We start from the raw sequence: 27818 nt of genomic DNA on the forward strand, positions 1-27818 counted from the left end.
ACATCTGCGATCACCAATACTGAGACCATATCACACAGTATTCCAGGCTTCACTTCTTTGATCACCACCACAGAGACCACATCACACAGTTCTCCCAGCTTCACTTCTTCGATCACCAACACCAAGACTACCTCATACAGTCCTCCAGGGTTCACTTCTTCAATCCCCACCACTGAGACCACCTCACACAGTCCTCCAGGCTTCACTTCTTCAATCACTACCACCGAGACCACCTCACACAGTACGTCCAGCTTGACTTCTTCAATCACCACCAAGAAGACCACTGAGAGCTCCTCACACAGTACTCCCAGCTTAACTTCTTTGATCACCACCACCAAGTCCACCACACACAATCCTCCAAGCTTCACTTCTGAGATCACCACCACAGGGAACACCTCACACGGTACTCCCATTTTCACTTCTTTAGTTGCCACCACCGAGAGCACCTCACACAGTACTCCCAGCTTCACTTCATCGATCACCAGCACCGAGACCATCTCACACAGTACTCCCAGCTTCAGTTCTTTGATCACCACCATGGAGACAACCTCACAGAGTTCTTCCAGCTTAAGTTCTTTGATCACCACCACTAAGTACACCCCATACAATCCTCCGAGCTTCACTTCTGTGATCACCGCCACAGGGATCATCTCACACAGTACTCCCATTTTCACTTCTTCGATCACCACCACTGAAACCACATCCCACAATACTTCCACCTTGACTTCTTCAATCACCACCACGGAGACTGCATCCCACAGTACTTCCAGCTTCACTTCTTCGATCACCAGCACCGAGACCACATCCCACAGTACTCCCAGCTTGACTTCTTCAATCACTGCAACAGGGACCACCTCACACAGTACTCCCAGCTTCACTTCTTTAATCACCATCACTGAGTCCACATCCCACAGTACTACCAGCCTCACTTCTTCAATCACCACCACTGAGACCACCTCACACAGTATGCCCAGCTTCACTTCTTTGATCGCCACCACTGAGATCATCTCACATAGTACTCCCAGCTACACTTCTTCGATGGCCACCACCGAGACACCCTCACACAGTACTCCCAGCTTCCCTTTTTCAATCACGACCACTGAGACCATATCACACAGTACTCCCAGCTTGAATTCTGCCATCACCACCACTGACAGCATGTCACACAGTATTCCAGGCTTTGCTTCTTCGATCACCACCAGGGAGACCACCTCACACAGTCCTCCCAGCTTCACTTCCTCAAGCACCACCACTGAGACCCCTTCACATAGTCCTCCTGGCTTCTCTTCATCGATTGCCACCTCCAAGACCACCTCAACCAGTCCTCCCAGATTCACCTCTGCGATCGCCATCACCAAGACCACCTCACACAGTACTCCCAGGTTCACTTCTGCGATTGCCAGCACCAAGATCACTTCACAGAGTACTCCCAGTTTGACATCTCTGATCACCACCACCGGGACCAGCTCACACAGTACCCTCGGCTTAAGTTCTTCGACTGCCACCACTGAGACAACCTCACACAGTACTGCTGGCTTCACTTCTTCGATTGCCACCACTGAGACCAAGTCACACAATACTCCTGGCTTCACTTCTTCCATTGCCACCACTGACACCAGCTCACACAGTACTATCAGCTTCACTTCTTCAATAAACACCACTGAGACCATATCACACAGTACTTCCAGCATCACTTCTTCAATCACAACCACCAAGATAATTTCACGCAGCACTCCCAGCTACACTTCTTCGATTGCCACCACTGAGACACCCTCACACACTACTCCCAGCTTCACTTCTACGATCACCACCACCGAGAGTACATCTCACAGTAATCCCAGCTTGACTTCTGCCATCACCACCACTGAGACCAGGTCACACAGTCCTCCCATCTTCACTTCTTTGATCACCACCACAGAGACCACCTCACACAGTACTCCCAGCTTCACATCTTTGATCACCACCACTGAGACCACCACACGCAGTATTCCAGGCTTCACTTTTGTGATCCCCACCACTGAGACCACCTCACACAGTCCTCCCAGCTTCACTTCTTCAATCGCTACCACCGAAAACCCCTCACATAGTAATCCCAGCTTCACTTCTTTCATCACCACCGCCGAGCCCACCTCACACAGTCTTCCAGGCTCCACTTCTGTGATTGCCACCACAAAGACCACCTCACAAAGTACTCCCATCTTCACTTCTTCTATCACTACCACCGAGGACACCTCACACAATCCTGCAGGCTTCACTTTTTTGATCCCCACCACTGAGACCACCTCACACAGCCCTCCCAGCTTCACTTCTTCGATCACTACCATTGAGACCCACTCACACAGTATTCCCAGCTTCACTTCTTTGATCACCGCCACCAAGTCCACCTCACAAAGTCCTCTGGGCTTCACTTCTGTGATCGCCACCACAGGGATCACCTCACACAGTACTCCCATTTTCACTTCTTCGATCGCCACCACCGAGAGCACCTCACACAGTACTCCCAGCTTCACTTCATCGATCACCAGCACCGAGGCCATCTCGCACAGTACTCCCAGCTTCAGTCCTTTGATCACCGCCACGGAGACCACATCCCACAGTACTCCCAGCTTAACTTCTTTGATCACCATCACCAAGTCTACCTCACAGAATCCTCCGAGCTTCACTTCTGCGATTGCCACCACAGGGATCACCTCACGCAGTACTCCCATTTTCACTTCTTCAATCACAACCACCGAAAGCACCTCACACATTACTCCCACCTTCACTTTTTTGATCACCAGCACCAAGACCGCATCACACAGTACTCCCAGCTTCACTTCCTTGTTCACCACCATCGAGACCACATCCCATAGTACTCCCAACTTGACTTTTTCGATCACTACAACCAGGACCACCTCACACAGTACTCCCAGCTTCACTTCCTTAATCACCATCACCGAGTCCACATCCCACAGTACTACCAGCTTCACTTCTTCAATCACCACCACTGACAACACCTCACACAGTATGCCCAGCTTCACTTCCTCAATCACCACCACTGAGATCATCTCACACAGTACTCACAGCTTCCCTTCTTCAATCACAAACACTGAGACCATATCACACAGGACTCCCAGGTTCACTTCTGTGATTGCCAGCACCAAGACCACCTCACACAGCACTCCCAGTTTGACTTCTCCGATCACCACCACCCGGACCAGCTCACACAGTACCCTTGGCTTAAGTTCTTCGACTGCCACCACTGAGACAACCTCACAAAGTACTGCCAGCTTCACTTCTTCGATTGCCACCACCGAGACCACATCACACAATACTCCCGGCTTCACTTCTTCGACTGCCACCACCGAGATCACCTCACACAGTACTCCCAGCTTCACTTCTTCAATCACCACCACGGAGACAACCTCACAGAGTTCTCCCAGCTTCACTTCTTTGATCACCATCACTGGGTCCACATTCCACACTACTGCCAGCTTCACTTCTTCAATCACCACCACTGAGACCACCTCACACGGTACTCACAGCATCACTTCTTCAATCATCACCACGGAGAGGACATCCCACAGCCCTCCCAGCTACACTTCTTCAATCGCCACCAGGGAGACACCCTCACACACTGTTCCCAGCTTCACTTCTTTGATCACCACCACCGGGACCACATCCCACAGTAATCCCAGCTTGACTTCTGCCATCACCACCACTGAGACCAGGTCACACAGTCCTCCCATCTTCACTTCTTCAATCACCACCAGAAAGACCACCTCACACAGTACTCCCAGCTTCACTTCTTTGATCACCACCACCGAGACCACCTCACGCAGTCCTCCAGGCTTCACGTTTTCGATCCCCACCACTGAGACCACGCCACACAGTCGTCCCAGGTTCACTTCTTCAATCACTACCACCGAAACCCCCTCACACAGTCCTCCCAGCTTCACTTCTTGGATCACCACCACCGAGTCCGCCTCACACAGTCCTCTGAGCTTCACTTCTGTGATCACCACCACAGAGACCACCTCACACAGTGCTCACAGCTTCAATTCTTCGATCGCCACTGCTGAGACTACCTCACACAGTCCTCCAGGCTTCACATTTCCCATCACCACCACCGAGACCACCTCACACACTCCTCCCAGCTTCACTTCTTTGATCAACACCACCGAGGCCCCCTCACACAGTAATCCTAGCTTCACTTCTTTGATCACCACCACTGAGTCCACTTCACAGGGCCCTCCAAGCTTCACTTCTGCGATCGCCACCACAGGGATCACCTCACACAGTACTCCCATTTTCACTTCTTCGATCGCCACTACTGAGAGCACCTCACACAGTACTCCCAGCTTCACTTCTTCAATCACCACCACGGAGACAACCTCACAGAGTTCTCCCAGCTTCACTTCTTTGATCACCATCGCTGGGTCCACATCCCACAGTATTGCCAGTTTCACTTCTTCAATCACCACCACTGAGTCCACCCCACACAGTCCTCCAAGCTTCACTTCTGTGATCGCCACCACAGGGATCACCTCACACAGTACTCCCATTTTCACTTCTTCGATCTCCACCACCGAGAGCAACTCACACAGTACTCCCAGCTTCACTTCATCGATCACCAGCACCGAGGCCATCTCACGCAGTACTCCCAGCTTCTGTCCTTTGATCACCACCACCGGGACCACATCCCACAGTACTCCCAGCTTAACTTCTTTGATCACCATCACCAAATCTACCCCACAGAATCCTCCGAGCTTCACTTCTGTGATTGCCACCACAGGGATCACCTCACGCAGTACTCCCATTTTCACTTCTTCGATCACAACCACCGAGAGCGCCTCACACAGTACTCCCCCCTTCACTTTTTCGATCACCAGCACCAAGACCGCATCACACAGTACTCCCAGCTTCACTTCCTTGTTCACCACCATCGAGACCACATCCCATAGTACTCCCAACTTGACTTTTTCGATCACTACAACCAGGACCACCTCACACAGTACTCCCAGCTTCACTTCCTTAATCACCATCACCGAGTCCACATCCCACGGTACTACCAGCTTCACTTCTTCAATCACCACCACTGACAACACCTCACACAGTATGCCCAGCTTCACTTCCTCAATCGCCACCACTGAGATCATCTCACACAGTACTCACAGCTTCCCTTCTTCAATCACAAACACTGAGGCCTTATCACACAGGACTCCCAGGTTCACTTCTGTGATTGCCAGCACCAAGAACACCTCACACAGCACTCCCAGTTTGACTTCTCCGATCACCACCACCGGGACCAGCTCACACAGTACCCTTGGCTTAAGTTCTTCGACTGCCACCACTGAGACAACCTCACAAAGTACTGCCAGCTTCACTTCTTCGATTGCCACCACCGAGACCACGTCACACAATACTCCCAGCTTCACTTCTTTGATCGCCACCACCGAGATCACCTCACACAGTTCTCCCAGCTTCCCTTCTTCAATCATGAACACTGAGACCACATCACACAGGACTCCCAGCTTGACTTCTGCAATCACCACCACTGAGACCATGTCACACAGTATTCCAGGCTTCATTTCTTCAATCACCACTACCGAGACTACCTCACACCTTCCTCCCAGGTTCACTTCTTTGATCACCACCACCGAGACCACCTCACACAGTCCTTCCAGCTTCACTTCTTTGATCACCAGCACTGAGACCGCCTCACACAGACCTCCCAGCTTTACTTCTTCAAGCACCACCACTGAGACCCCTTCACACAGTACTCCCGGCTTCTCTTCTTCGATTGCCACCTCCAAGACCACCTCAACCAGTCCTCCCAGATTCACCTTTGCAATCGCCACCACAAAGACCACCTCACACAGTCCTCCCAGCTTCACTTCTCCAATCGCTACCACCGAAACCCCCTCACACAGTCCTCCCAGCTTCACTTCTTGGATCACCACCACAGAGACCACCTCACACAGTACTCCCAGCTTCACTTCTTCGATTGCCACCACTGAGAACACCTCACACAGTACCCCCAGCTTCACTTCATCGATCACCAGCACCGAGGCCATCTCACGCAGTACTCCCAGCTTCAGTCCTTTGATCACCGCCACCGAGACCACATCCCACAGTACTCCCAGCTTAACTTCTTTGATCACCATCACCAAATCTACCTCACAGAATCCTCCGAGCTTCACTTCTGTGATTGCCACCACAGGGATCACCTCACTCAGTACTCCCATTTTCACTTCTTCGATCACAACCACCGAGAGCACCTCACACAGTACTCCCCCCTTCACTTTTTCGATCACCAGCACCAAGACCGCATCACACAGTACTCCCAGCTTCACTTCCTTGTTCACCACCATCGAGACCACATCCCATAGTACTCCCAACTTGACTTTTTCGATCACTACAACCAGGACCACCTCACACAGTACTCCCAGCTTCACTTCCTTAATCACCATCACTGAGTCCACATCCCATGGTAGTACCAGCTTCACTTCTTCAATCACCACCACTGACAACACCTCACACAGTATGCCCAACTTCACTTCTTCCATTGCCACCACTGAGATCATCTCACACAGTACTCCCAGCTTCCCTTCTTCAATCACAAACACTGAGACCATATCACACAGGACTCCCAGGTTCACTTCTGTGATTGCCAGCACCAAGACCACCTCACACAGCACTCCCAGTTTGACTTCTCCGATCACCACCACCGGGACCAGCTCACACAGTACCCTTGGCTTAAGTTCTTCAACTGCCACCACTGAGACAACCTCACAAAGTACTGCCAGCTTCACTTCTTCGATTGCCACCACCGAGACCACGTCACACAATACTCCCAGCTTCACTTCTTTGATCGCCACCACCGAGATCACCTCACACAGTTCTCCCAGCTTCCCTTCTTCAATCACGAACACTGAGACCACATCACACAGGACTCCCAGGTTGACTTCTGCAATCACCACCACTGAGACCATGTCACACAGTATTCCAGGCTTCATTTCTTCAATCACCACCACCGAGACTACCTCACACCTTCCTCCCAGGTTCACTTCTTTGATCACCACCACCGAGACCACCTCACACAGTCCTTCCAGCTTCACTTCTTTGATCACCAGCACTGAGACCACCTCACACAGACCTCCCAGCTTTACTTCTTCAAGCACCACCACTGAGACCCCTTCACAGAGTACTCCCGGCTTCTCTTCTTTGATTGCCACCTCCAAGACCACCTCAACCAGTCCTCCCAGATTCACCTTTGCAATCGCCACCACAAAGACCACCTCACACAGTCCTCCCAGCTTCACTTCTTCAATCGATACCACCGAAACCCCCTCACACAGTCCTCCCAGCTTCACTTCTTGGATCACCACCACAGAGACCACCTCACACAGTACTCCCAGCTTCACTTCTTCGATTGCCACCACTGAGAACACCTCACACAGCACTCCCAGCTTCACTTCTGTGATCGCCACCACAGGGATCACCTCACACAGTACTCCCATTTTCACTTCTTCGATCGCCACCACCGAGAGCAACTCACACAGTACTCCCAGCTTCACTTCATCGATCACCAGCACCGAGGCCATCTCACGCAGTACTCCCAGCTTCAGTCCTTTGATCACCGCCACCGAGACCACATCCCACAGTACTCCCAGCTTAACTTCTTTGATCACCATCACCAAATCTACCTCACAGAATCCTCCGAGCTTCACTTCTGTGATTGCCACCACAGGGATCACCTCACGCAGTACTCCCATTTTCACTTCTTCGATCACAACCACCGAGAGCACCTCACACAGTACTCCCCCCTTCACTTTTTCGATCACCAGCACCAAGACCGCATCACACAGTACTCCCAGCTTCACTTCCTTGTTCACGACCATCGAGACCACATCCCATAGTACTCCCAACTTGACTTTTTCGATCACTACAACCAGGACCACCTCACACAGTACTCTCAGCTTCACTTCCTTAATCACCATCACTGAGTCCACATCCCACGGTACTACCAGCTTCACTTCTTCAATCACCACCACTGACAACACCTCACACAGTATGCCCAGCTTCACTTCCTCAATCGCCACCACTGAGATCGTCTCACACAGTACTCACAGTTTCCCTTCTTCAATTACAAACACTGAGACCATATCACACAGGACTCCCAGGTTCACTTCTGTGATTGCCAGCACCAAGAACACCTCACACAGCACTCCCAGTTTGACTTCTCCGATCACCACCACCGGGACCAGCTCACACAGTACCCTTGGCTTAAGTTCTTCGACTGCCACCACTGAGACAACCTCACAAAATACTGCCAGCTTCACTTCTTCGATTGCCACCACCGAGACCACGTCACACAATACTCCCAGCTTCACTTCTTTGATCGCCACCACCGAGATCACCTCACACAGTTCTCCCAGCTTCCCTTCTTCAATCACGAACACTGAGACCACATCACATAGGACTCCCAGCTTGACTTCTGCAATCACCACCACTGAGACCATGTCACACAGTATTCCAGGCTTCATTTCTTCAATCACCACCACCGAGACTACCTCACACCTTCCTCCCAGGTTCACTTCTTTGATCACCACCACCGAGACCACCTCACACAGTCCTTCCAGCTTCACTTCTTTGATCACCAGCACTGAGACCACCTCACGCAGTGCTCACAGCTTCAATTCTTCAATCGCCACTGCTGAGACTACCTCACACAGTCCTCCAGGCTTCACATTTCCCATCACCACCACCGAGACCACCTCAGACACTCCTCCCAGCTTCACTTCTTTGATCACTACCACCAAGACCCCCTCACATAATAATCCCAGCTTCACCTCTTTGATCACCACCACTGAGTCCACCTCACACAGTCCTCCAAGCTTCACTTCTGTGATCGCCACCACAGGGATCACCTCACACAGTACTCCCATTTTCACTTCTTTGTTCACCACCACCGAGAGCACCTCACACAGTACTCCCAGCTTCACTTCATCGATCACCAGCACCGAGGCCATCTCACACAGTACTCCCAGCTTCAGTCCTTTGATCACCGCCACCGAGACCACATCGCACAGTACTCCCAGCTTAACTTCTTTGATCACCATCACCAAATCTACCTCACAGAATCCTCCGAGCTTCACTTCTGTGATTGCCACCACAGGGATCACCTCAAGCAGTACTCCCATTTTCACTTCTTTGATCACAACCACCGAGAGCACCTCACACAGTACTCCCCACTTCACTTTTTCGATCACCAGCACCAAGACCGCATCACACAGTACTCCCAGCTTCACTTCCTTGTTCACCACCATCGAGACCACATCCCATAGTACTCCCAACTTGACTTTTTCGATCACTACAACCAGGACCACCTCACACACTCCTCCCAGCTTCACTTCTTTGATCACTACCACTGATACCCCCTCACACAGTCCTCCCAGCTTCACTTGTTTGATCACTACCACTGAGTCCACCTCACACAGTCCTCTGAGCTTCACTTCGGTGATCACCACCACAGAGACCACCTTACACAGTGCTAACAGCTGCAATTCTTCGATTGCCACTGCTGAGACTACCTCACACAGTCCTCCAGCCTTCACGTTTCCCATCACCACCACCGAGACCACCTCACACTCTCCTCCCAGCTTCACTTCTTTGATCACCACCACGGAGACTCCCTCACATAGTAATCCCAGCTTCACTTCTTTGATCACCACCACTGAGTCCACCTCACACAGTCCTCCAAGCTTCACTTCTGTGATCGCCACCACAGTGATCACCTCACACAGTACTCTCATTTTCACTTCTTCGATTGCCACCACCGAGAGCACCTCACACAGTACTCCCAGCTTCACTTCATCGATCACCAGCACCGAGACCATCTCACACAGTACTCCCAACTTCAGTCCTTTGATCACCGCCACCAAGACCACATCCCACAGTACTCCCAGCTTAACTTCTTTGATCACCACCACCGAATCTACCTCACAGAATCCTCTGAGCTTTACTTCCACGATTGCCACCACAGGGATCACCTCATGCAGTACTCCCATTTTCACTTCTTCAATCACAACCACTGAGAGCACCTCACACAGTACTCCCACCTTCACTTTTTCGATCACCAGCACTGGGACCACATCGCACAGTACTCCTAGCTTCACTTCCTTGATCACCACCATCGACACCACATCCCACAGTACTCCCAGGTTGACTTATTCGATCACTACAACCAGGACCACCTCACCCAGTACTCCCAGCTTCACTTCTTTAATCACCATCAGCGAGTCCACATCTCCCAATACTACCAGCTTCACTTCTTCAATCACCACCACTGACAACACCTCACACAGTATGCCCAGCTTCACGTCTTCTATTGCCACCACTGAGATCATCTCACACAGTACTCCCAGCTACACTTCTTCAATCACCACCACCGAGACACCCTCACACAGTACTCCCAGCTTCCCTTCTTCAATCACGAACACTGAGACCATATCACACAGGACTCCCAGCTTGACTTCTGCAATCACCACCACCGAGACTACGTCACACAGTTTTCCAGGCTTCATTTCTTCAATCACCACCACCGAGACTACCTCACACCTTCCTCCCAGGTTCACTTCTTTTATCACCACCACGAAGAGCACTTCACAGAGTCCTCCCAGCTTCACTTCTTTGAACACCAGCACCGAGACCACCTCACACAGTCCTCCCAGCTTCACTTCTTCAAGCACCACTACCGAGACCCCTTCACACAGTACTCCCAGCTTGTCTTCTTCGATTGCCACCTCCAAGACCACCTTAACCAGTCCTCCCAGATTCACCTTTGTGATCGGCACCACCGAGACCACCTCAGACCGTACTCTCAAGTTCACTTCTGTGATTTCCATCACCAAGACCACCTCACAGAGTACTCCCAGTTTGACTTCTCTGATCACCACCACCGGGACCAGCTCACACAGTACCCTCGGCTTAAGTTCTTTGATCGCCACCACCGAGACAACCTCACGCAGTACTGCCAGGTTCACTTCTTCGATTGCCACCACCGAGACCACGTTACACAATACTCCCGGCTTCACTTCTTCAATCGCCACCACCGAGATCACCTCACACAGTACTCCCAGCTTCACTTCTTCAATCATCACCACGGAGACAACCTCACAGAGTTCTCCCAGCTTCACTTCTTTGATCACTGGGTCCACATCCCACTCTACTGCCAGCTTCACTTCTTCAATCACCACCACTGAGACCACCTCACACAGTACTCCCAGCATCACTTCTTCAATCACCACCACCAAGAGGACATCCCACAGCACTCCCAGCTATACTTCTTCGATCGCTACCAGTGAGAAACCCGCACACACTGTTCCCAGCTTCATTTCTTCGATGACCACCACCGAGGGCACATCTCACAGTAATCCCAACTTGACTTCTGCCATCACTACGACTGAGACCAGGTCACACAATCCTCCCATCTTTAGTTCTTCGATCACCACCACAGAGACCAACTCACACAATACTCCCAGCTTCACTTCTTCGATCACCCCCACCAAGACCACCTCATGCAGTCCTCCATGCTTCACTTTTTTGATCTCCACCCCTGAGACCACCTCACACAGTCCTCCCAGCTTCACTTCTTCAATCACTACCACCGAAACTTCCTCACACAGTCCTCCCAACTTCACTTCTTTGATCGCCACCACTGAGTCCGCCTCACACAGTCCTTTGAGCTTCACTTCTGTGATCACCACCACAGAGACCACCTCACACAGTCCTCCCAGCTTCACTTCTTTGATCACTACCACCGAGACCCCCTCACACGGTAATCCCAGCTTCACTGCTTTGGTCACCACCACCGAATTCACCTCACACAGTCCTCCAAGCTTCACTTCTGTGATTGCCGCCACAGGGATCACCTCACACAGTACTCCCATTTTCATTTCTTTGATCGCCACCACTGAGAGCACCTCACACAGTACTCCCAGCTTCACTTCATCGATCAGCAGCACCAAGACCATCTCACGCAGGACTCCCAGCTTCAGTTCTTTGATCACCGCCACCAAGATCACATCCCACAGTACTCCCAGCTTAACTTCTTTGATCACCACCACCAAGTCCACCCCACACAATCCTTCAAGCTTCACTTCTGTGATTGCCACCACAGGGATCACCTCACACAGTACTCCCATTTTCACTTCTTCAATCGCCATCACCAAGAGCACCTCACACAGTACTCCCACCTTCACTTCTTTGATCACCAGCACTGAGACCACATCGCACAGTACTCCCAGCTTCACTTCCTCCGTCACCACCATTGACACCACATCCCACAGTACTCCCAGCTTGACTTATTCGATCACTACAACCAGGACCACCTCACACAGTACTCCCAGCTTCACTTCTTTAATCACCATCACCGAGTTCACATCCCACAATGCTACCAGCTTCACTTCTTCAATCACCACCACTGACAACACCTCACTCAGTATGCCTAACTTCACTTCTTCCATTGCCACCACTGAGATCATCTCACACAGTACTCCCAGCTACAATTCTTCAATCACCACCACTGAGACACCCTCACACAGTACTCCCAGCTTCCCTTCTTCAATCACGAACCCTGAGACCATATCACACAGGACTCCCAGCTTGACTTCTGTAATCACCACCACTGAGACCATGTCACACAGTATTCCAAGCTTCATTTCTTCAATCACCATCAGGGAGACTACCTCACACCTTCCTCCCAGGTTCACTTCTTGGATCACCACCACCGAGACCACCTCACATACTCCTCCCAGCTTCACTTCTTCAAGCACCACCACTGAGACCCCTTCACACAGTACTCCTGGCTTCTCTTCTTCGATCGCCACCTCCAAGACCACCTCAACCAGTCCTCCCAGATTCACCTTTGCGATCGCCACCATGAAGAGCACCTCACACAGTACTTCCAGGTTTACTTCTGTGATTGCCAGCACCAAGACCACCACACACAGCACTCCTAATTTGACTTCTCTGATCACCACCACCGGGACCAGCTCACACAGTACCCTTGGCTTAAGTTCTTCAATCACCACCACCGAGAAAACCTCACAAAGTACTGCCAGCTTCACTTTGATTGCCACCACTGAGACCACATCACACAATACTCCCGGCTTCACTTCTTCGATTGCCACCACCGAGATCACCTCACACAGTACTCCCAGCTTCACTTCTTCAATCACCACCACGGAGACAACCTCACAGATTTCTCACCGCTTCACTTCTTTGAACACCATCACTGGGTCCACATCCCACAGTATGGCCAGCTTCACTTCTTCAATCACCACCACTGAGACAACCTCACACAGTACTCCCAGCATCACTTCTTCAATCATGACCACGGAGAGGACATCCCACAGGCCTCCCAGCTACACTTCTTCAATTGCCACCAGGGAGACACCCTCACACACTGTTCCCAGCTTCACTTCTTTGATCACCACCACCAAGACCACATCCCACAGTAATCCCAGCTTGACTTCTGCCATCACCACCACTGAGACCAGGTCACACAGTCCTCCCATCTTCACGTCTTCGATCACCACCAGAAAGACCACCTCACACAGTACTCCCAGCTTCACTTCTTTGATCACCACCACCGAGACCACCTCACGCAGTCCTCCAGGCTTCACGTTTTCGATCCCCACCACCGAGATCACCTCACAGAGTCCTCCCAGCTTCACTTCTTCAATCACTACCAGCGAAACCCCCTCACACAGTCCTCCCAGCTTCACTTCTTGTATTACCACCACCGAGTCCACCTCACACAGTCCTCTGAGCTTCACTTCTGTGATCACGACCACAGAGACCCCTTCACACAGTACTCCTAGCTTCACTTCTTCGATTGCCACCACTGAGAACACCTCGCACAGTCCTCCCAGCTTCACTTCTTGGATTACCACGACCGAGTCCGCCTCACACAGTCCTCTGAGCTTCACTTCTGTGATCACCACCAGAGAGACCTCCTCACACAGTACTCCCAGCTTCACTTCTTCGGTTGCCACCATTGAGAGCACCTCACACAGTCCTCCCAGCTTCACTTCTTTGATCACTACCACCGAGACCCCCTCACACGGTAATCCCAGTTTCACGTCTTTGATCACCACCAGCGAATCCACCTCACACAGTCCTCCAAGCTTCACTTCTGTGATTGCCGCCACAGGGGTCACCTCACACAGTACTCACATTTTCATTTCTTCGATCGCCACCACCGAGAGCACCTCACACAGTACTCCCAGCTTCACTTCATCGATCAGCAGCACCAAGACCATCTCACGCAGGACTCCCAGCTTCAGTTCTTTGATCACCGCCACCAAGATCACATCCCACAGTACTCCCAGCTTAACTTCTTTGATCACCACCACCAAGTCCACCCCACACAATCCTTCAAGCTTCACTTCTGCGATTGCCACCACAGGGATCACCTCACGCAGTACTCCCATTTTCACTTCTTCGATCGCCACCACCAAGAGCACCTCACACAGTACTCCCACCTTCACTTCTTTGATTACCAGCACCCGGACCACATCGCACAGTACTTCCAGCTTCACTTCCTCCGTCACCACCATTGACACCACAACCCACAGTACTCCCAGCTTGACTTATTCGATCACTACAACCAGGACCACCTCACACAGTACTCCCAGCTTCACTTCTTTAATCACCATCACCAAGTCCACATCCCACAATGCTACCAGCTTCACTTCTTCAATCACCACCACTGACAACACCTCACTCAGTATGCCCAACTTCACTTCTTCCATTGCCACCACTGAGATCATCTCACACAGTACTCCCAGCTACAATTCTTCAATCACCACCACCGAGACACCCTCGCACAGTACTCCCAGCTTCCCTTCTTCAATCACGAACACTGAGACCATATCACACAGGACTCCCAGCTTGACTTCTGTAATCACTACCACTGAGACCATGTCACACAGTATTCCAAGCTTCATTTCTTCTATCACCACCACCGAGACTACCTCACACCTTCCTCCCAGGTTCACTTCTTTGATCACCACCACCGAGACCACCTCACACACTCCTCCCAGTTTCACTTCTTCAAGCCCCACCACTGAGACCCCTTTGCACAGTACTCCCGGCTTCTCTTCTTCGATTGCCACCTCCAAGATCACCTCAACCAGTCCTCCCAGGTTCACCTTTGCGATCGCCACCATGAAGACCACCTCACACAGTACTCCCAGGTTGACTTCTGTGATTGCCAGCACCAAGACCACCTCACACAGCACTCCTAATTTGACTTCTCTGATCACCACCACCGGGACCAGCTCACACAGTACCCTTGGCTTAAGTTCTTCAATCACCACCACCGAGAAAACCTCACAAAGTACTGCCAGCTTCACTTCTTTGATTGCCACCACCGAGACCACATCACACAATACTCCCGGCCGCACTTCTTCGATTGCCACCACCGAGATCACCTCACACAGTACTCCCAGCTTCACTTCTTCAATCACCACCACGGAGACAACCTCACAGAGTTCTCCCAGCTTCACTTCTTTGATCACCATCACTTGGTCCACATTCCACAGTACTGCCAGCTTCACTTCTTCAATCACCACCACTGAGACAACCTCACACAGTACTCCCAGCATCACTTCTTCAATCATCACCGAGGAGAGGACATCCCACAGCCCTCCCAGCTACACTTCTTCAATCGCCACCAGGGAGACACCCTCACTCACTGTTCCCAGCTTCACTTCTTTGATCACCACCACCGAGACCACATCCCACAATAATCCCAGCTTGACTTCTGCCATCACCACCGAGATCAGGTCACACAGTCCTCCCATCTTCACTTCTTCGATCACCACCAGAAAGACCACCTCACACAGTACTCCCAGCTTCACTTCTTTGATCACCACCACCGAGACCACCTCACGCAGTCCTCCAGGCTTCACGTTCTTGATCCCTACCACCGAGACCACCTCACAGAGTCCTCCCAGCTTCACTTCTTCAATCACTACCACCAAAACCCCCTCACACAGTCCTCCCAGCTTTACTTCTTTGATTACCACCACCGAGTCCGCCTCACACAGTCCTCTGAGCTTCACTTCTGTGATCACCACCACAGAGACCTCCTCACACAGTACTCCCAGCTTCACTTCTTTGATTGTCACCACTGAGAACACCTCACACAGTCCTCCCAGCTTCACTTCTTTGATCACTACCACCGAGACCCCCTCACACGGTAATCCCAGCTTCACGTCTTTGATCACCACCACCGAATCCACCTCACACAGTCCTCCAAGCTTCACTTCTGTGATTGCCGCCACAGGGATCACCTCACACAGTACTCCCATTTTCACTTCTTTGATTGCCACCACCGGGAGCACCTCACACAGTACTCCCAGCTTCACTTCATCGATCAGCAGCACCAAGACCATCTCACGCAGTACTCCCAGCTTCAGTTCTTTGATCACCGCCACCAAGATCACATCCCACAGTACTCCCAGCTTAACTTCTTTGATCACCACCACCATGTTCACCCCACACAATCCTTCAAGCTTCACTTCTGTGATTGCCACCACAGGGATCACCTCACGCAGTACTCCCATTTTCACTTCTTTGATCACCACCACCAAGAGCACCTCACAGAGTACTCCCACCTTCACTTCTTTGATCACCAGCACTGAGACCACATCGCACAGTACTCCCAGCTTCACTTCCTCCGTCACCACCATTGACACCACATCCCACAGTACTCCCAGCTTGACTTATTCGATCACTACAACCAGGACCACCTCACACAGTACTCCCAGCTTCACTTCTTTAATCACCATCACCGAGTCCACATCCCACAATGCTACCAGCTTCACTTCTTCAATCACCACCACTGACAACACCTCACTCAGTATGCCCAACTTCACTTCTTCCATCGCCACCACTGAGATCATCTCACACAGTACTCCTAGCTACAATTCTTCAATCACCACCACCGAGACACCCTCACACAGTACTCCCAGCTTCCCTTCTTCAATCACGAACACTGAGACCATATCACACAGGACTCCCAGCTTGACTTCTGTAATCACCACCACTGAGACCATGCCACACAGTATTCCAAGCTTCATTTCTTCTATTACCACCATCGAGACTACCTCACACCTTCCTCTCAGGTTCACTTCTTTGATCACCACCACCGAGACCACCTCACACACTCCTCCCAGCTTCACTTCTTCAAGCCCCACCACTGAGACCCCTTCACACAGTACTCCCGGCTTCTCTTCTTCGATCGCCACCTCCAAGACCAGCTCAACCAGTCCTCCCAGATTCACCTTTGCGATTGCCACCACGAAGACCACCTCACACAGTACTCCCAGGTTCACTTCTGTGATTTCCAGCATGAAGACCACCTCACACAGTACTCCCAGTTTGACCTCTCTGATCACCACCACTGGGACCAGCTCAGACAGTACCTTCGGCTTGAGTTCTTCGGTCGCCACCACCAAGACAACCTCACACAGTACTGCCAGCTTCACTTCTTCGATTGCCACCACCGAGACCACGTCACACAATACTCCCGGCTTCACTTCTTCGATTGCCACCACTGAGATCACCTCACACAGTACTCCCAGCTTCACTTCTTCCATCACCGCCACTGAGACCCCCTCCGACAGTACTCCAGTTTTCACTTCTATTTCCACCTCCAAGACAACCTCACACAGTACTGCTGGCTTCACTTCTTCGATCAGCACCACCGAGACCACCTCACACAGTACTCCCATGTTCACTTCTTCTGTTGCCACCACGGAGACCACTTCACATAGTACTCCAAGCTTCACTTCTTCAGTCACCACCACTGAGACCACCTCACACAGTACTCCCAGCTTCACTTCTTCGATCACCACCACTGAGATCATCTCACATAGTACTCCCAGCTACACTTCTTCGATCACGACCACTGAGACCACATCACACAGTACTCCTAGCTTGACTTCTGTGATCACCATCACTGAGACCATGTCACACAGTATTCCAGGCTTCACTTCTTCGATTACCACCACCGAGACCCCCTCACACCTTCCTCCCAGGTTCACTTCTTCAATCCCCACCACCGAGATCACCTCATACAGTGCTCCCAGCTTCACTTCTTTGATCACCAGCACCACGACCACCTCACACAGTGCTCCCAGCTTCTCTTCTGTGATCGCCAGCACTGAGACCACCTCACACAGTACTCCCATCTTGACTTCTCCCATCGCCACCACCAAGAACATCTCACACTGTACTCCCAGCTTCAGTTCTTCAATCGCCACCACTGAGACCACCTCGCACAGTACTCCTAGCTTCATTTTTTCGATCACAACCACCGAGACCACCTCGCACAGTACTCCTAGCTTCATTTTTTCGATCACCACCACCGAGACCACCTCACATAGTAGTCCCGGCTTCGCTTCTTCAATCACCACCACTGAGACCACCTCACACAGTACTCCCAGCTTCACTTCTTCTATCACCACCTCCAAGACAACCTCACGCAGGACTCCTGGCTTCACTTCTTCGATCGCCACCACCGAGACCACCTCACGCAGTACTCCTGGTTTCACTTCTTCGATTGTCATCACTGAGACCACCTCACCCCATACTCCCGGCTTCATTTCTTCAATCACCACCACCGAGAGAATCTCACAGAGTACTCCCACCTTCACTTCTTTGATCACCACCAGCGAGATCACATCCCACAGTACTCCCAGCTTGACTTTTTCAATCACCACCACCAAAAGCACATCCTACAGTACTCCCAGCTTCACTTCTTCAATCACCACCACAGAGAGCACCTCACACAGTACTCCCCCCTTCACTTCTTCAATCACCACTAATGAGACCACCTCACACAGTACTCCCAGCTTCACTACTTCAATCACCAAAACCAAGACCACATCCCACAGTACTCCCAGTTTCACTTCTTCAATCAGCATCACTGATTCCAGGTCACATAGTACTCCCCACTTCACTTCTTCAGTCACCACCCCGGAAATGACCTCACACAGTACTCCCGGTCTCTTTTCTTCAATCATCACCACCGAGACCACCTCACACAGTACTCCCAGCTTCACTTCTTCAACCATCTACTCCACAGTCAGCTCATCCACAACTGCCATCACCTCACCTTTCACTACCTCAGAGACTGGGGTGACTTCCACACCTTTATCCCCATCTTCTCTGAGTACAGACATCCCGACCACATCCCTAAGAACTCTCACCCCCTTATCTTTACGCACCAGCACTTCATTGACTACAATCACAGACCTTCCCTCTATACCCACTGATATCAGTAGCTTATCAACCCCAACAGACATTTCATCTTCTCCCTCCGTCCAAAGTACAGAAACCTCATCCCTTTTGTGCACAACCTCTCCCACCATGTCCACTGTGAGAGCGACTCTCAGAAGTACTGAGAACACCCCAGTCAGTTCCTTTAGCACAAGTATTGTTGTTATGCCTGAAATCCCAACACAGACCCCTCCTGTACTGATGTCTGCCACTGGGACCGAAACATCCCCAGTACCTACTACTGTCGCCTTTGGAAGTATGGATTCCTCTATGTCCACTCTTCATACTCTTACTCCATCAACAGCCTTGAGCAAGATCATGTCAACATCACAGTTTCCTGTTCCTAGCACACATTCCTCCACCCTTCAAACAACTCCTTCAATCCCCTCTTTGCAAACTTCACTCACATCTACAAGTGAGTTCACTACAGAATCTTTCACTAGGGGAAGCACATCTACAAATGCAATCTTGACTTCTTTTAGTACCATCATCTGGTCCTCAACACCCACTATCATCATGTCCTCTTCTTCATCTTCTGCCAGCATAACTCCAGTGTTCTCTACTACCACTCATTCTGTTCCTTCTTCACCATACATTTTCAGTACAGAAAATGTGGGCTCCTCTTCTATCACAGCCTTTCCTAGTCTCTCTTCCTCTGCAACTACCAGCACTTTTCCTACCAGCTCCTCTCTGACCACAGCTCTCACTGAAATAACCCCCTTTTCTTATATTTCCCTTCCCTCCACCACACCCTGTCCAGGAACTATAACAATTACCATAGTCCCTGCCTCTCCCACTGATCCGTGTGTTGAAATGGATCCCAGCACTGAAGCTACTTCTCCTCCCACCACCCCATTAACAGTCTTTCCCTTTGCTACCGAAATGGTCACCTGTCCTAGCTCCATCAGTATGCAAACTACTCGTGCTACATATATGGGCACTTCTTCCATGACGCCAGAAAGTGAGTCCAGCATCACACCCAATGCTTCCAGTTCCCCTGGCACTGGGACTGTACCCACAAACACAGTTTTCACAAATACTCGACTGCCCACCAGTGAGACCTGGCTGAGCACCAGCTCTGTGGTCCCCCCACCTCTTCCTGGCGTCTCTACTGTCCCGCTCACCATGAAACCAAGCAGCAGCCTCCCGACCATCCCGAAGACTTCAAGCAAGTCAACACACCCCTCCCCACCCACCACCAGGACTTCACAGACACCAGTGGCCACTACCCAGACTCCTACCACCCTTATGTCGCGCAGGACAACTCGCATCACTTCTCAGATGACCACACAGTCCATGTTGACCACCACTGCAGGTTAGACCTTCTGCCTCTCTGTTCCCCTCCTTCCTCCCCTGCAAAATTCCTGTGTCGCTGAGGTGAGGCTTTATCCCGAGCTTCCCTTTCTTCCTGTGTTTTCCAGGCACCTGTGACAATGGTGGCACCTGGGAACAGGGCCAGTGTGCTTGCCTTCCGGGGTTCTCTGGGGACCGCTGTCAGCTCCAGACCAGATGCCTGAACGGGGGTCAGTGGGATGGCCTCAAGTGCCAGTGCCCCAGCACCTTCTATGGTTCCAGTTGTGAGTTTGCTGTGGAACAAGTGGATCTAGGTGAGTCGCCAGAGCTATGCCTTCTGCACTTCCTCCCAGAGGGTGTCACTGACTCTCCCCAGACTTATCCCTCTGTGGGGCCTGGAGGCACCCATGCCTTTTTGCCCGGTCCTTCCCTCCCTGCCATCTCTCCCATGCCCTCCGCTGCCCTGTGTCATGCTCCTCTCCGTCCTCACCCTTAGGAGGTGGCTGGCACCACCCTCCCTCCTGGGGCCATCTCCTGACTTGGGCTGCTTGGAGCTGTATCAGTTTCCAACTGCTGCCGGACCAACAAACACAAACCTGGCTGCTGGAACAACACGACATTATCATGTTAGAATTCTGTAGATTAGAAGTCTGATGTGGGTGTCACTGGGCTGAAATCAAGGCGTCACCAGGGCTGTGTTGTCTTTCAGAGGCTCCAGGGAAGAATCCATTTTTTTTGCCTTTTGCAGCTTCTGGAGCCTCCCACATTTCGTGTGCCAGGGCCCCTGGCTCCATCTTCCAAGCCAGCAAGGCTGCATCTCTCTGTGTCTTTCTCTCATAGCCTCATCTCCCTCTGATGAACTCTGGCCTCCTCAATTGCTTCTCCCACTGTTAAGGACCCTTGTGATGACTTTGCCTCCTCCCCAAATAGTCTATGTTAATTTTCTTAAGATCAGCTGATTAGGCCGGGCAGGGTGGCTCACACCTGTAATCCCAGCACTTTGGGAGGCCAAGGCGGGAGGATCACCTGGGGTCAGGAGTTCGAGACTAGCCTGGCCAACATGGTGAAACTGTCTCTACTATTAGTTGGGCATGGTGACAGATGCCTGTAATCCCCACTATTCAGGAGGCTGAGGCAGGAAAATCGCTTGAATCCAGGAGGCGGATGTTGCAGTAAGCCGAGATTTAGCCACTGCACACTAGCGTAGATGACAGAGGGAGAGCGAGACTCTGTCTCAAGAGAAAAAAAAAAAAAAATCAGCTGATTGTCTTATAATCCCTGCACTTTGGAAGGCCGAGGAGGGAGTATCACTTGAGGCGAGGAGTTCAGGACCAGCCTGGGCAATTAAGCGAGACCCTCATCTCCACAATAAATTAAAAAACTTACCTGGGCATGGTGGCTCATGCCTGTGGTTCCAGTTATTTGGGAGGCTGAGGTGGGAGGATCACTTGAGCCTGGGAGTTCAAGGCTGCAGTGAGCTATGATCCCCCTATTGCACTCCAGCCTGGATGACAGAATGAGACCCTATCTCAACAATAAAAAAAAGTTAGGCTGATTAGCAATCTAATTCAATCTGCACCCTTGATCCTCCCTTGTCATGTAGTATAGCATAGTCACAGTTCTGGGGATTAGGACATGGACATCCACCCACTATGGGGGTAGCCAGGAGGGACCACAGGCTGACCGCTGTCTTCCTGCCTGCTTTCACTCATCTCCACACAATTCATTCCTTCCCTCCTTCCTCTCTCTCTCTTCTTTTCTTTTCTTTTGTCCCTCTTTCTTTTCTTTCTTTCTTTCTCTCTCTTTTTCTTTCTTTTTCTTTTCTTTCTTTCTTTTCTTCTTTCCCTCATCTTCACACAATGCTTTCTCCCTTTCTTTCTTTTTCTTTCTTTCTCTCTCTCTCTCTTTATCTTTCTTTTTCATTTTCTTGAGAGAGAGTCTCGCTCTGTGGCCCAGGCTGGAGTGCAGTGATGCAATCTCGGCTAACTACAACCTCCGCCTCCTGGGTTCAAGTGATTCTCCTGCCTCAGCCTCCTGAGGCATAATGCATCCTGGAATTCCTACATCTGTTCCTGCCTCTTGGCATCAGTCCTCAGGGATCTTGGAGGGGAATAGCAGGAGGAGCCTGCGGGTTGGGGTGGTGGTGGTATTGGTGGCTTCAGACAAAAGCAGACAGAGAAGTGACTGGGGACACGCATGCTCTGTGCAGCTGTGGTGGAGACCGAGGTGGGCATGGAAGTGTCTGTGGATCAGCAGTTCTCGCCGGACCTCAATGACAACACTTCCCAGGCCTACAGGGATTTCAACAAGACTTTCTGGAATCAGGTAAAGGGCAAAGAGAGGGGATTTTTTTTTTTTTTTTTTTGAGATGGAGTCTCGCACTGTCATCCTGGCTGGAGTGCAATGGTGCGATCTTGGGTCACTGCAACCTCTGCCTCCCAGGTTCACATGATTCTCTTGCCTCAGCCTCCCAAGTAGCTGGGATCACAGGTGCACACCATGACACCCGGCTAATGTTTTGTATTTTTAGTAGAGACAGGGTTTCACTATGTTGGCCAGACTGGTCTTGAACTCCTGACTTTGTGATCCGCCTGCCTCGTCCTCCCAAAGTGTTGGGATTATAGGCGTGAGCCATGGCACCTGGCCGGGGAGGGGAATTGAAGGGTCTCCCCTGGAGCTGGGGTTGGGCATCTGGGTGCCCTCAGGTCTGCAGGTTCGGACGTGAGCCCAGGGATCTTTGGTTTTTCAGATGCAGAAGATTTTTGCAGACATGCAGGGCTTCACCTTCAAGGGTGTGGAGATCCTGTCCCTGAGGTAGGAGACCCATCTGGGGATGCGGAGGCAGTGTTGGGTGGGGGAAATGTGTGCACACAAAAAATCTATTCCTTTCTTTTGTAATCATCAGATTTTATAAAGAGACGGGTGGAGGGGTTACATAAGGAATCACTTCCTGGGTATTTTTTCGGATCGTTTTCTGGGGCCATTTATCTGGAGGAGGGGTGGCACCTCTCTTCTTCCGCACACTGGAAGGAGAGAAGTTGCAGGGACGTGTGGGAAGGTGGTGCCTGGATTGGTGACTTCGTCCCCCTCTGGCTGGGCCCTGCTCTACTGAGTGGGTCAGCGTTAGACAGAGAGAGAGAGAGAAAGAGAGAGAGGGACAGAGAGCGCATCCAGGGGCGCCTGGTGGATGATGGCTTGATGCAACACAAAGCGAATGTCAGGCCAGATGTGGTGGCTCACACTTGCAATCCTAGCACTTTGGGAAGGCTAGGCGGGTGGATCACCTGAAACCAGTTCAAGACCAGCCTGGGCAACATAGTGAGAACCCATCCCTACAACAATAAAAATAGTAATAATAATAATAATGATAATAATGATAATAATAATAATAGTAAAATGATTAGCCAGGCATGGTAGTGCACACCTGTAGTCCCAGATACTTGGGAGGCTGAGGAGAAAGGATCACTTTAGCCCAGGAGTGGGAGGCTGCAGTGAGCTATAATTATACCACTGCACTCCAGCCTGGGTGACAGAGCAAGACTTTGTCTCTGTAAAACACACAGAGAGAGGAAGTCAATCATGTCAGTCATTCCTTGTCCTGCCTTCCCAGGCGGACCAAGTCAGGAATGCTGGCAGCCCCTTCTGAAAAGGATGCACGTGGCATCCCAACTCATGACCTCTGCCCCCTTTCCCCCTTCTGGTGCACTTTGGGTTGCTTCTGGAGGTGCCCCTCCAAGGACCCATGTGTCCCTGGCTGGGGCACTCTCTAAGGCCGTGGACCCCTCAGGAATGGCAGCATCGTGGTGGACTACCTGGTCCTGCTAGAGATGCCCTTCAGCCCCCAGCTGGAGAGCGAGTATCAGCAGGTGAAGACCACGCTGAAGGAGGGGCTGCAGAACGCCAGCCAGGATGCGAACAGCTGCCAGGACTCCCAGAGTGAGCCCAGGCTGGAGGGAGGGGCCAGGGCCTGAGTTGCCACCCCAGCCCACTCCAGCTCAGCCAGGGGCCCACTGGGCTCAGGTGGCAGCCCTGTGGTACCTCTGGCAGGTTGGGAGAAGGGGAATGAGTCCACACACAACGGTGTCAAGGGTGGGGCTAGGGAGGGTCTCCCCCGAACCTCAGTACTGGGAAAGAGACCCCCTGATTGTCATGCTCAGCATCTCCTGGATGGCTGAAGACCTCGGATTATTCAGGGGAGATGAGGCAGGCAACAGGAGTCTTCCCTTGTGGCTCCTCCACACTCCCCCAGACGGAGAGAGCCGTCACTGCCCTCCCTGTGCCTATCCTGCTTCCTGGCGCTAACCCCTTGACCTTAACCCCTCGACCTGCCCTGCCCATTCCATCCGCGCCTGTGTTCCCGCAGCCCTGTGTTTTAAGCCTGACTCCATCAAGGTGAACAACAACAGCAAGACAGAGCTGACCCCGGAAGGTGAGGGTCGGGTAAAGGGTTGAGTGATCTCCCGTGGCTATGATCCGGGCTACCAGGGACGTTTGCCCATTGAAGCCGGGGGGCAGGGAGAGAACTCTGGGGGAGGCAAGTGATGGGGCCCAGGGCGGCCCTTCCTGGCGCTGGTTAGTGGCTTCCACCTGAGGACAGCAGGGGCCACCAGGAGAGGGTGAGGGTGCTGGGGCTGGACTCCCCTCATCGAATCCCAGGGTCTACCCGACAGCACCCCACCTCGGAAATGGAATCCACCTCGCGCATATTCAGAGGCACCATTATCAGGCCCCTGAATAGAATGGATGAGGTCCTTGTCTCTGTGCATCCCCCTCCCCAACCCCCAGCCATCTGCCGCCGCGCCGCTCCCACGGGCTATGAAGAGTTCTACTTCCCTTTGGTGGAGGCTACCCGGCTCCGCTGTGTCACCAAATGCACGTCGGGCGTGGACAACGCCATCGACTGTCACCAGGGCCAGTGCGTTCTGGAGACGAGCGGTCCCGCGTGTCGGTAAGGCCCCGCTCACCATCAGCATCAGCCGGGCCCCGCCCACTCTTTCTAGGATGAAGCCCCGCCCCATGCTCCGCCCTGGCTCTGCCCCCAAGCCCTACAGTGGAGCCTCGTCCCCAGAGTCCCGCTTCAAGCCCATCTCCCTTGCCCTACGGTGGAGCCCTGCCCTGGAGCTCTGCTCCGTCGCCCTAAGGTGGAGCTCCGCCTCCTTGATGGGGTTGAGTCCCGTCCCCTGGTTCTGGGATAGAACCCCGCCCACTCATTCTAGGGTGGGTGGTGGGGCCCCGCCCCCTCGTTCTAGGGCTGAACCTCGCCCCCTCCTTCAGGGGTGGGGCCCTGCCCACTTGATCTAGGGTGGAATACCGCCCCTTGCCTAGGGTGGAGCCCCGCCCCCTTGTTCTAGGGTGGAGCCCCGCCCCCTCCTTCTAGGGTGAAGCCCTGCCCACTTGATCTAAGGTGGAATCCCGCCCCCTCACCTAGGGTAGAGCCCCGCCCCCTCGTTCTGGGGTGGAGACCCGTCCCCTTGTTCTACGGTGGATTTCGGCCCCTTGTCTAGGGTGGAACCCCCCAGCTTGCCCTAGGGTGGAACACCCCGCTGTCCTAGGCTGGAGCCCCGCCCCCTCACCCGCCCCCGCGGGGCCGAGGTGCACGCGTGGACCCCGAGCTCGGAGGTGAAGAGGGTCTGACCCTGCGATCTCCCGCAGCTGCTACTCCACCGACACGCACTGGTTCTCTGGCCCGCGCTGCGAGGTGGCCGTCCACTGGAGGGCGCTGGTCGGGGGCCTGACGGCGGGCGCCGCGCTGCTGCTGCTGCTGCTCCTGGCGCTGGGCGTGCGGGCGGTGCGCTCCGGATGGTGGGGCGGCCAGCGCCGAGGCCGGTGAGCGCGCGGGGGGCGGGGCTGGGGGGCGGGGCTGGGGGCGAGGGCGGCCAAGGGGTCCCAGGCGGGCAGGCTCTGACCGCGAGGCGGCCCCACCTAGGTCCTGGGACCAGGACAGGAAATGGTTCGAGACCTGGGATGAGGAAGTCGTGGGCACTTTTTCAAACTGGGGTTTCGAGGACGACGGAACAGGTGAGTCCTGCCTCCTGGGGGAGCAGGCAGGGGCTTTCCTGGGCACCACTGCGAGGACAGACGCCCTCCCTGCCTGCCTCGCATTTACTCCGTTCCCCACTCCCTTCCATCCCCTCCCTCTCCCCTTCTTTTTCTCCCCTCCTCTCTCTCTCCAGACAAGGATAAAAATTTCCATGTGGCCTTGGAGAACGTGGACACCATTATGAAGGTGAGGGGCTAAAGAGGGGGACCCCAAGGAACTCTCCCAGTCTCCATTCCAGAATCCCTCCCCGACTCCCACCAGGGCAGGGAGAGGGCTGGGCTCGGATCAGTAGTGACCTCCCTGTCAGCCCAAACCAGTGGCTCCGTGTTCCCGTCCCTCACTGTGACTCTGTGACAGGTGCACATCAAGAGACCTGAGATGACCTCGTCCTCAGTGTGAGCCCTGCAGGGCCCCTTCACCACCCCGTCTGCCTTGCCCCGACACAAGGATCTGCATTGCGTCCATTTCGAGAGGTGGCCCCAGGACGTGGGCAGCCCAGGCTCCTGCTGTTCTTGGGCAAGTTGAGACTGTTCCCCCAAATCCCATCCTTCTCTTTCCAACTTGGCTGAAACCCACCTGGAGATGCAGTTCACGTGCAGGCTCTTCCACTGTGTAACCTTGGGCAAGTCAGTAACGAGCCTCAGTTTCCTCACCTGCAAAACGAGTACAACATTCCTGTATGATATCTCACGCCGTTGTTGTGAAAACCACATAGACTTGGTCAATTCTCGGTCCTACGCTGCCCTCCCGTCTCAGCCCTCGTGTTGCCATTGCCTCTCTCGGATCCTCCAATCCTCATGTCCTTCGCCTGGTCTCTGGCCCTGGTTCCTATTTTCTCTCAATTCCCTACTGCCTGTTTCTTACTTTGAACTGGACGCAGCCTGCAGCCCCATCCCATCTCCTGCCCTCTCCTGATCTAAGTCCCTGCTGCATCTCTTGCTCTCATTCCTTAGACGTCCTCCCCTTCTGACCCCGTTCCTTCATCCATCCTGCCCCCCAGTCCCCCAGCCCTAAATCCTCCCTCCTCTCCTCACATCCTGGTCCCTAGCAAGGTATAGATAGCCTCTGTGTCTTAGGATACCCCAGCTGCTGTTCCCCCCATCACCCCGTTGCCCAGTTCCCCGTTTCTCTTGCTCTCATTCCTTGT

The 27818-nt window shown here is 52.7% G+C and overlaps 3 protein-coding genes across 3 annotated transcripts; all 3 read left to right on the forward strand.

The window, feature by feature from the left end:
* Window positions 1-537: 537 nt before the first annotated feature.
* On the forward strand, window positions 538-2161 carry LOC129040858 (mucin-3B-like). Its single transcript, XM_054495699.1, has 3 exons — window positions 538-1267; window positions 1421-1984; window positions 2139-2161. Exons 1-3 carry the CDS (start codon window positions 538-540, stop codon window positions 2159-2161), a joined length of 1317 nt encoding a protein of 438 aa, XP_054351674.1.
* Window positions 2162-5544: 3383 nt separating this feature from the next.
* Window positions 5545-7427, forward strand: LOC129040859 (mucin-3A-like). Its single transcript, XM_054495700.1, has 4 exons — window positions 5545-5615; window positions 5760-6051; window positions 6307-7186; window positions 7276-7427. The coding sequence occupies exons 1-4, from the start codon at window positions 5545-5547 to the stop codon at window positions 7425-7427; spliced, it is 1395 nt and encodes a 464-aa protein (XP_054351675.1).
* Window positions 7428-17406: 9979 nt separating this feature from the next.
* LOC129040861 (mucin-3A-like) lies at window positions 17407-27818 on the forward strand. Its single transcript, XM_054495703.2, has 12 exons — window positions 17407-17983; window positions 18290-20653; window positions 20760-20945; window positions 22841-22956; window positions 23381-23445; window positions 24419-24567; window positions 24995-25060; window positions 25417-25579; window positions 26284-26457; window positions 26558-26649; window positions 26805-26857; window positions 27029-27818. The coding sequence occupies exons 1-12, from the start codon at window positions 17407-17409 to the stop codon at window positions 27068-27070; spliced, it is 4047 nt and encodes a 1348-aa protein (XP_054351678.1). The 3' UTR covers window positions 27071-27818.

Source organism: Pongo pygmaeus, chromosome 6, assembly GCF_028885625.2.
Source record: "Pongo pygmaeus isolate AG05252 chromosome 6, NHGRI_mPonPyg2-v2.0_pri, whole genome shotgun sequence".
Lineage (NCBI taxonomy): Eukaryota > Metazoa > Chordata > Mammalia > Primates > Hominidae > Pongo > Pongo pygmaeus.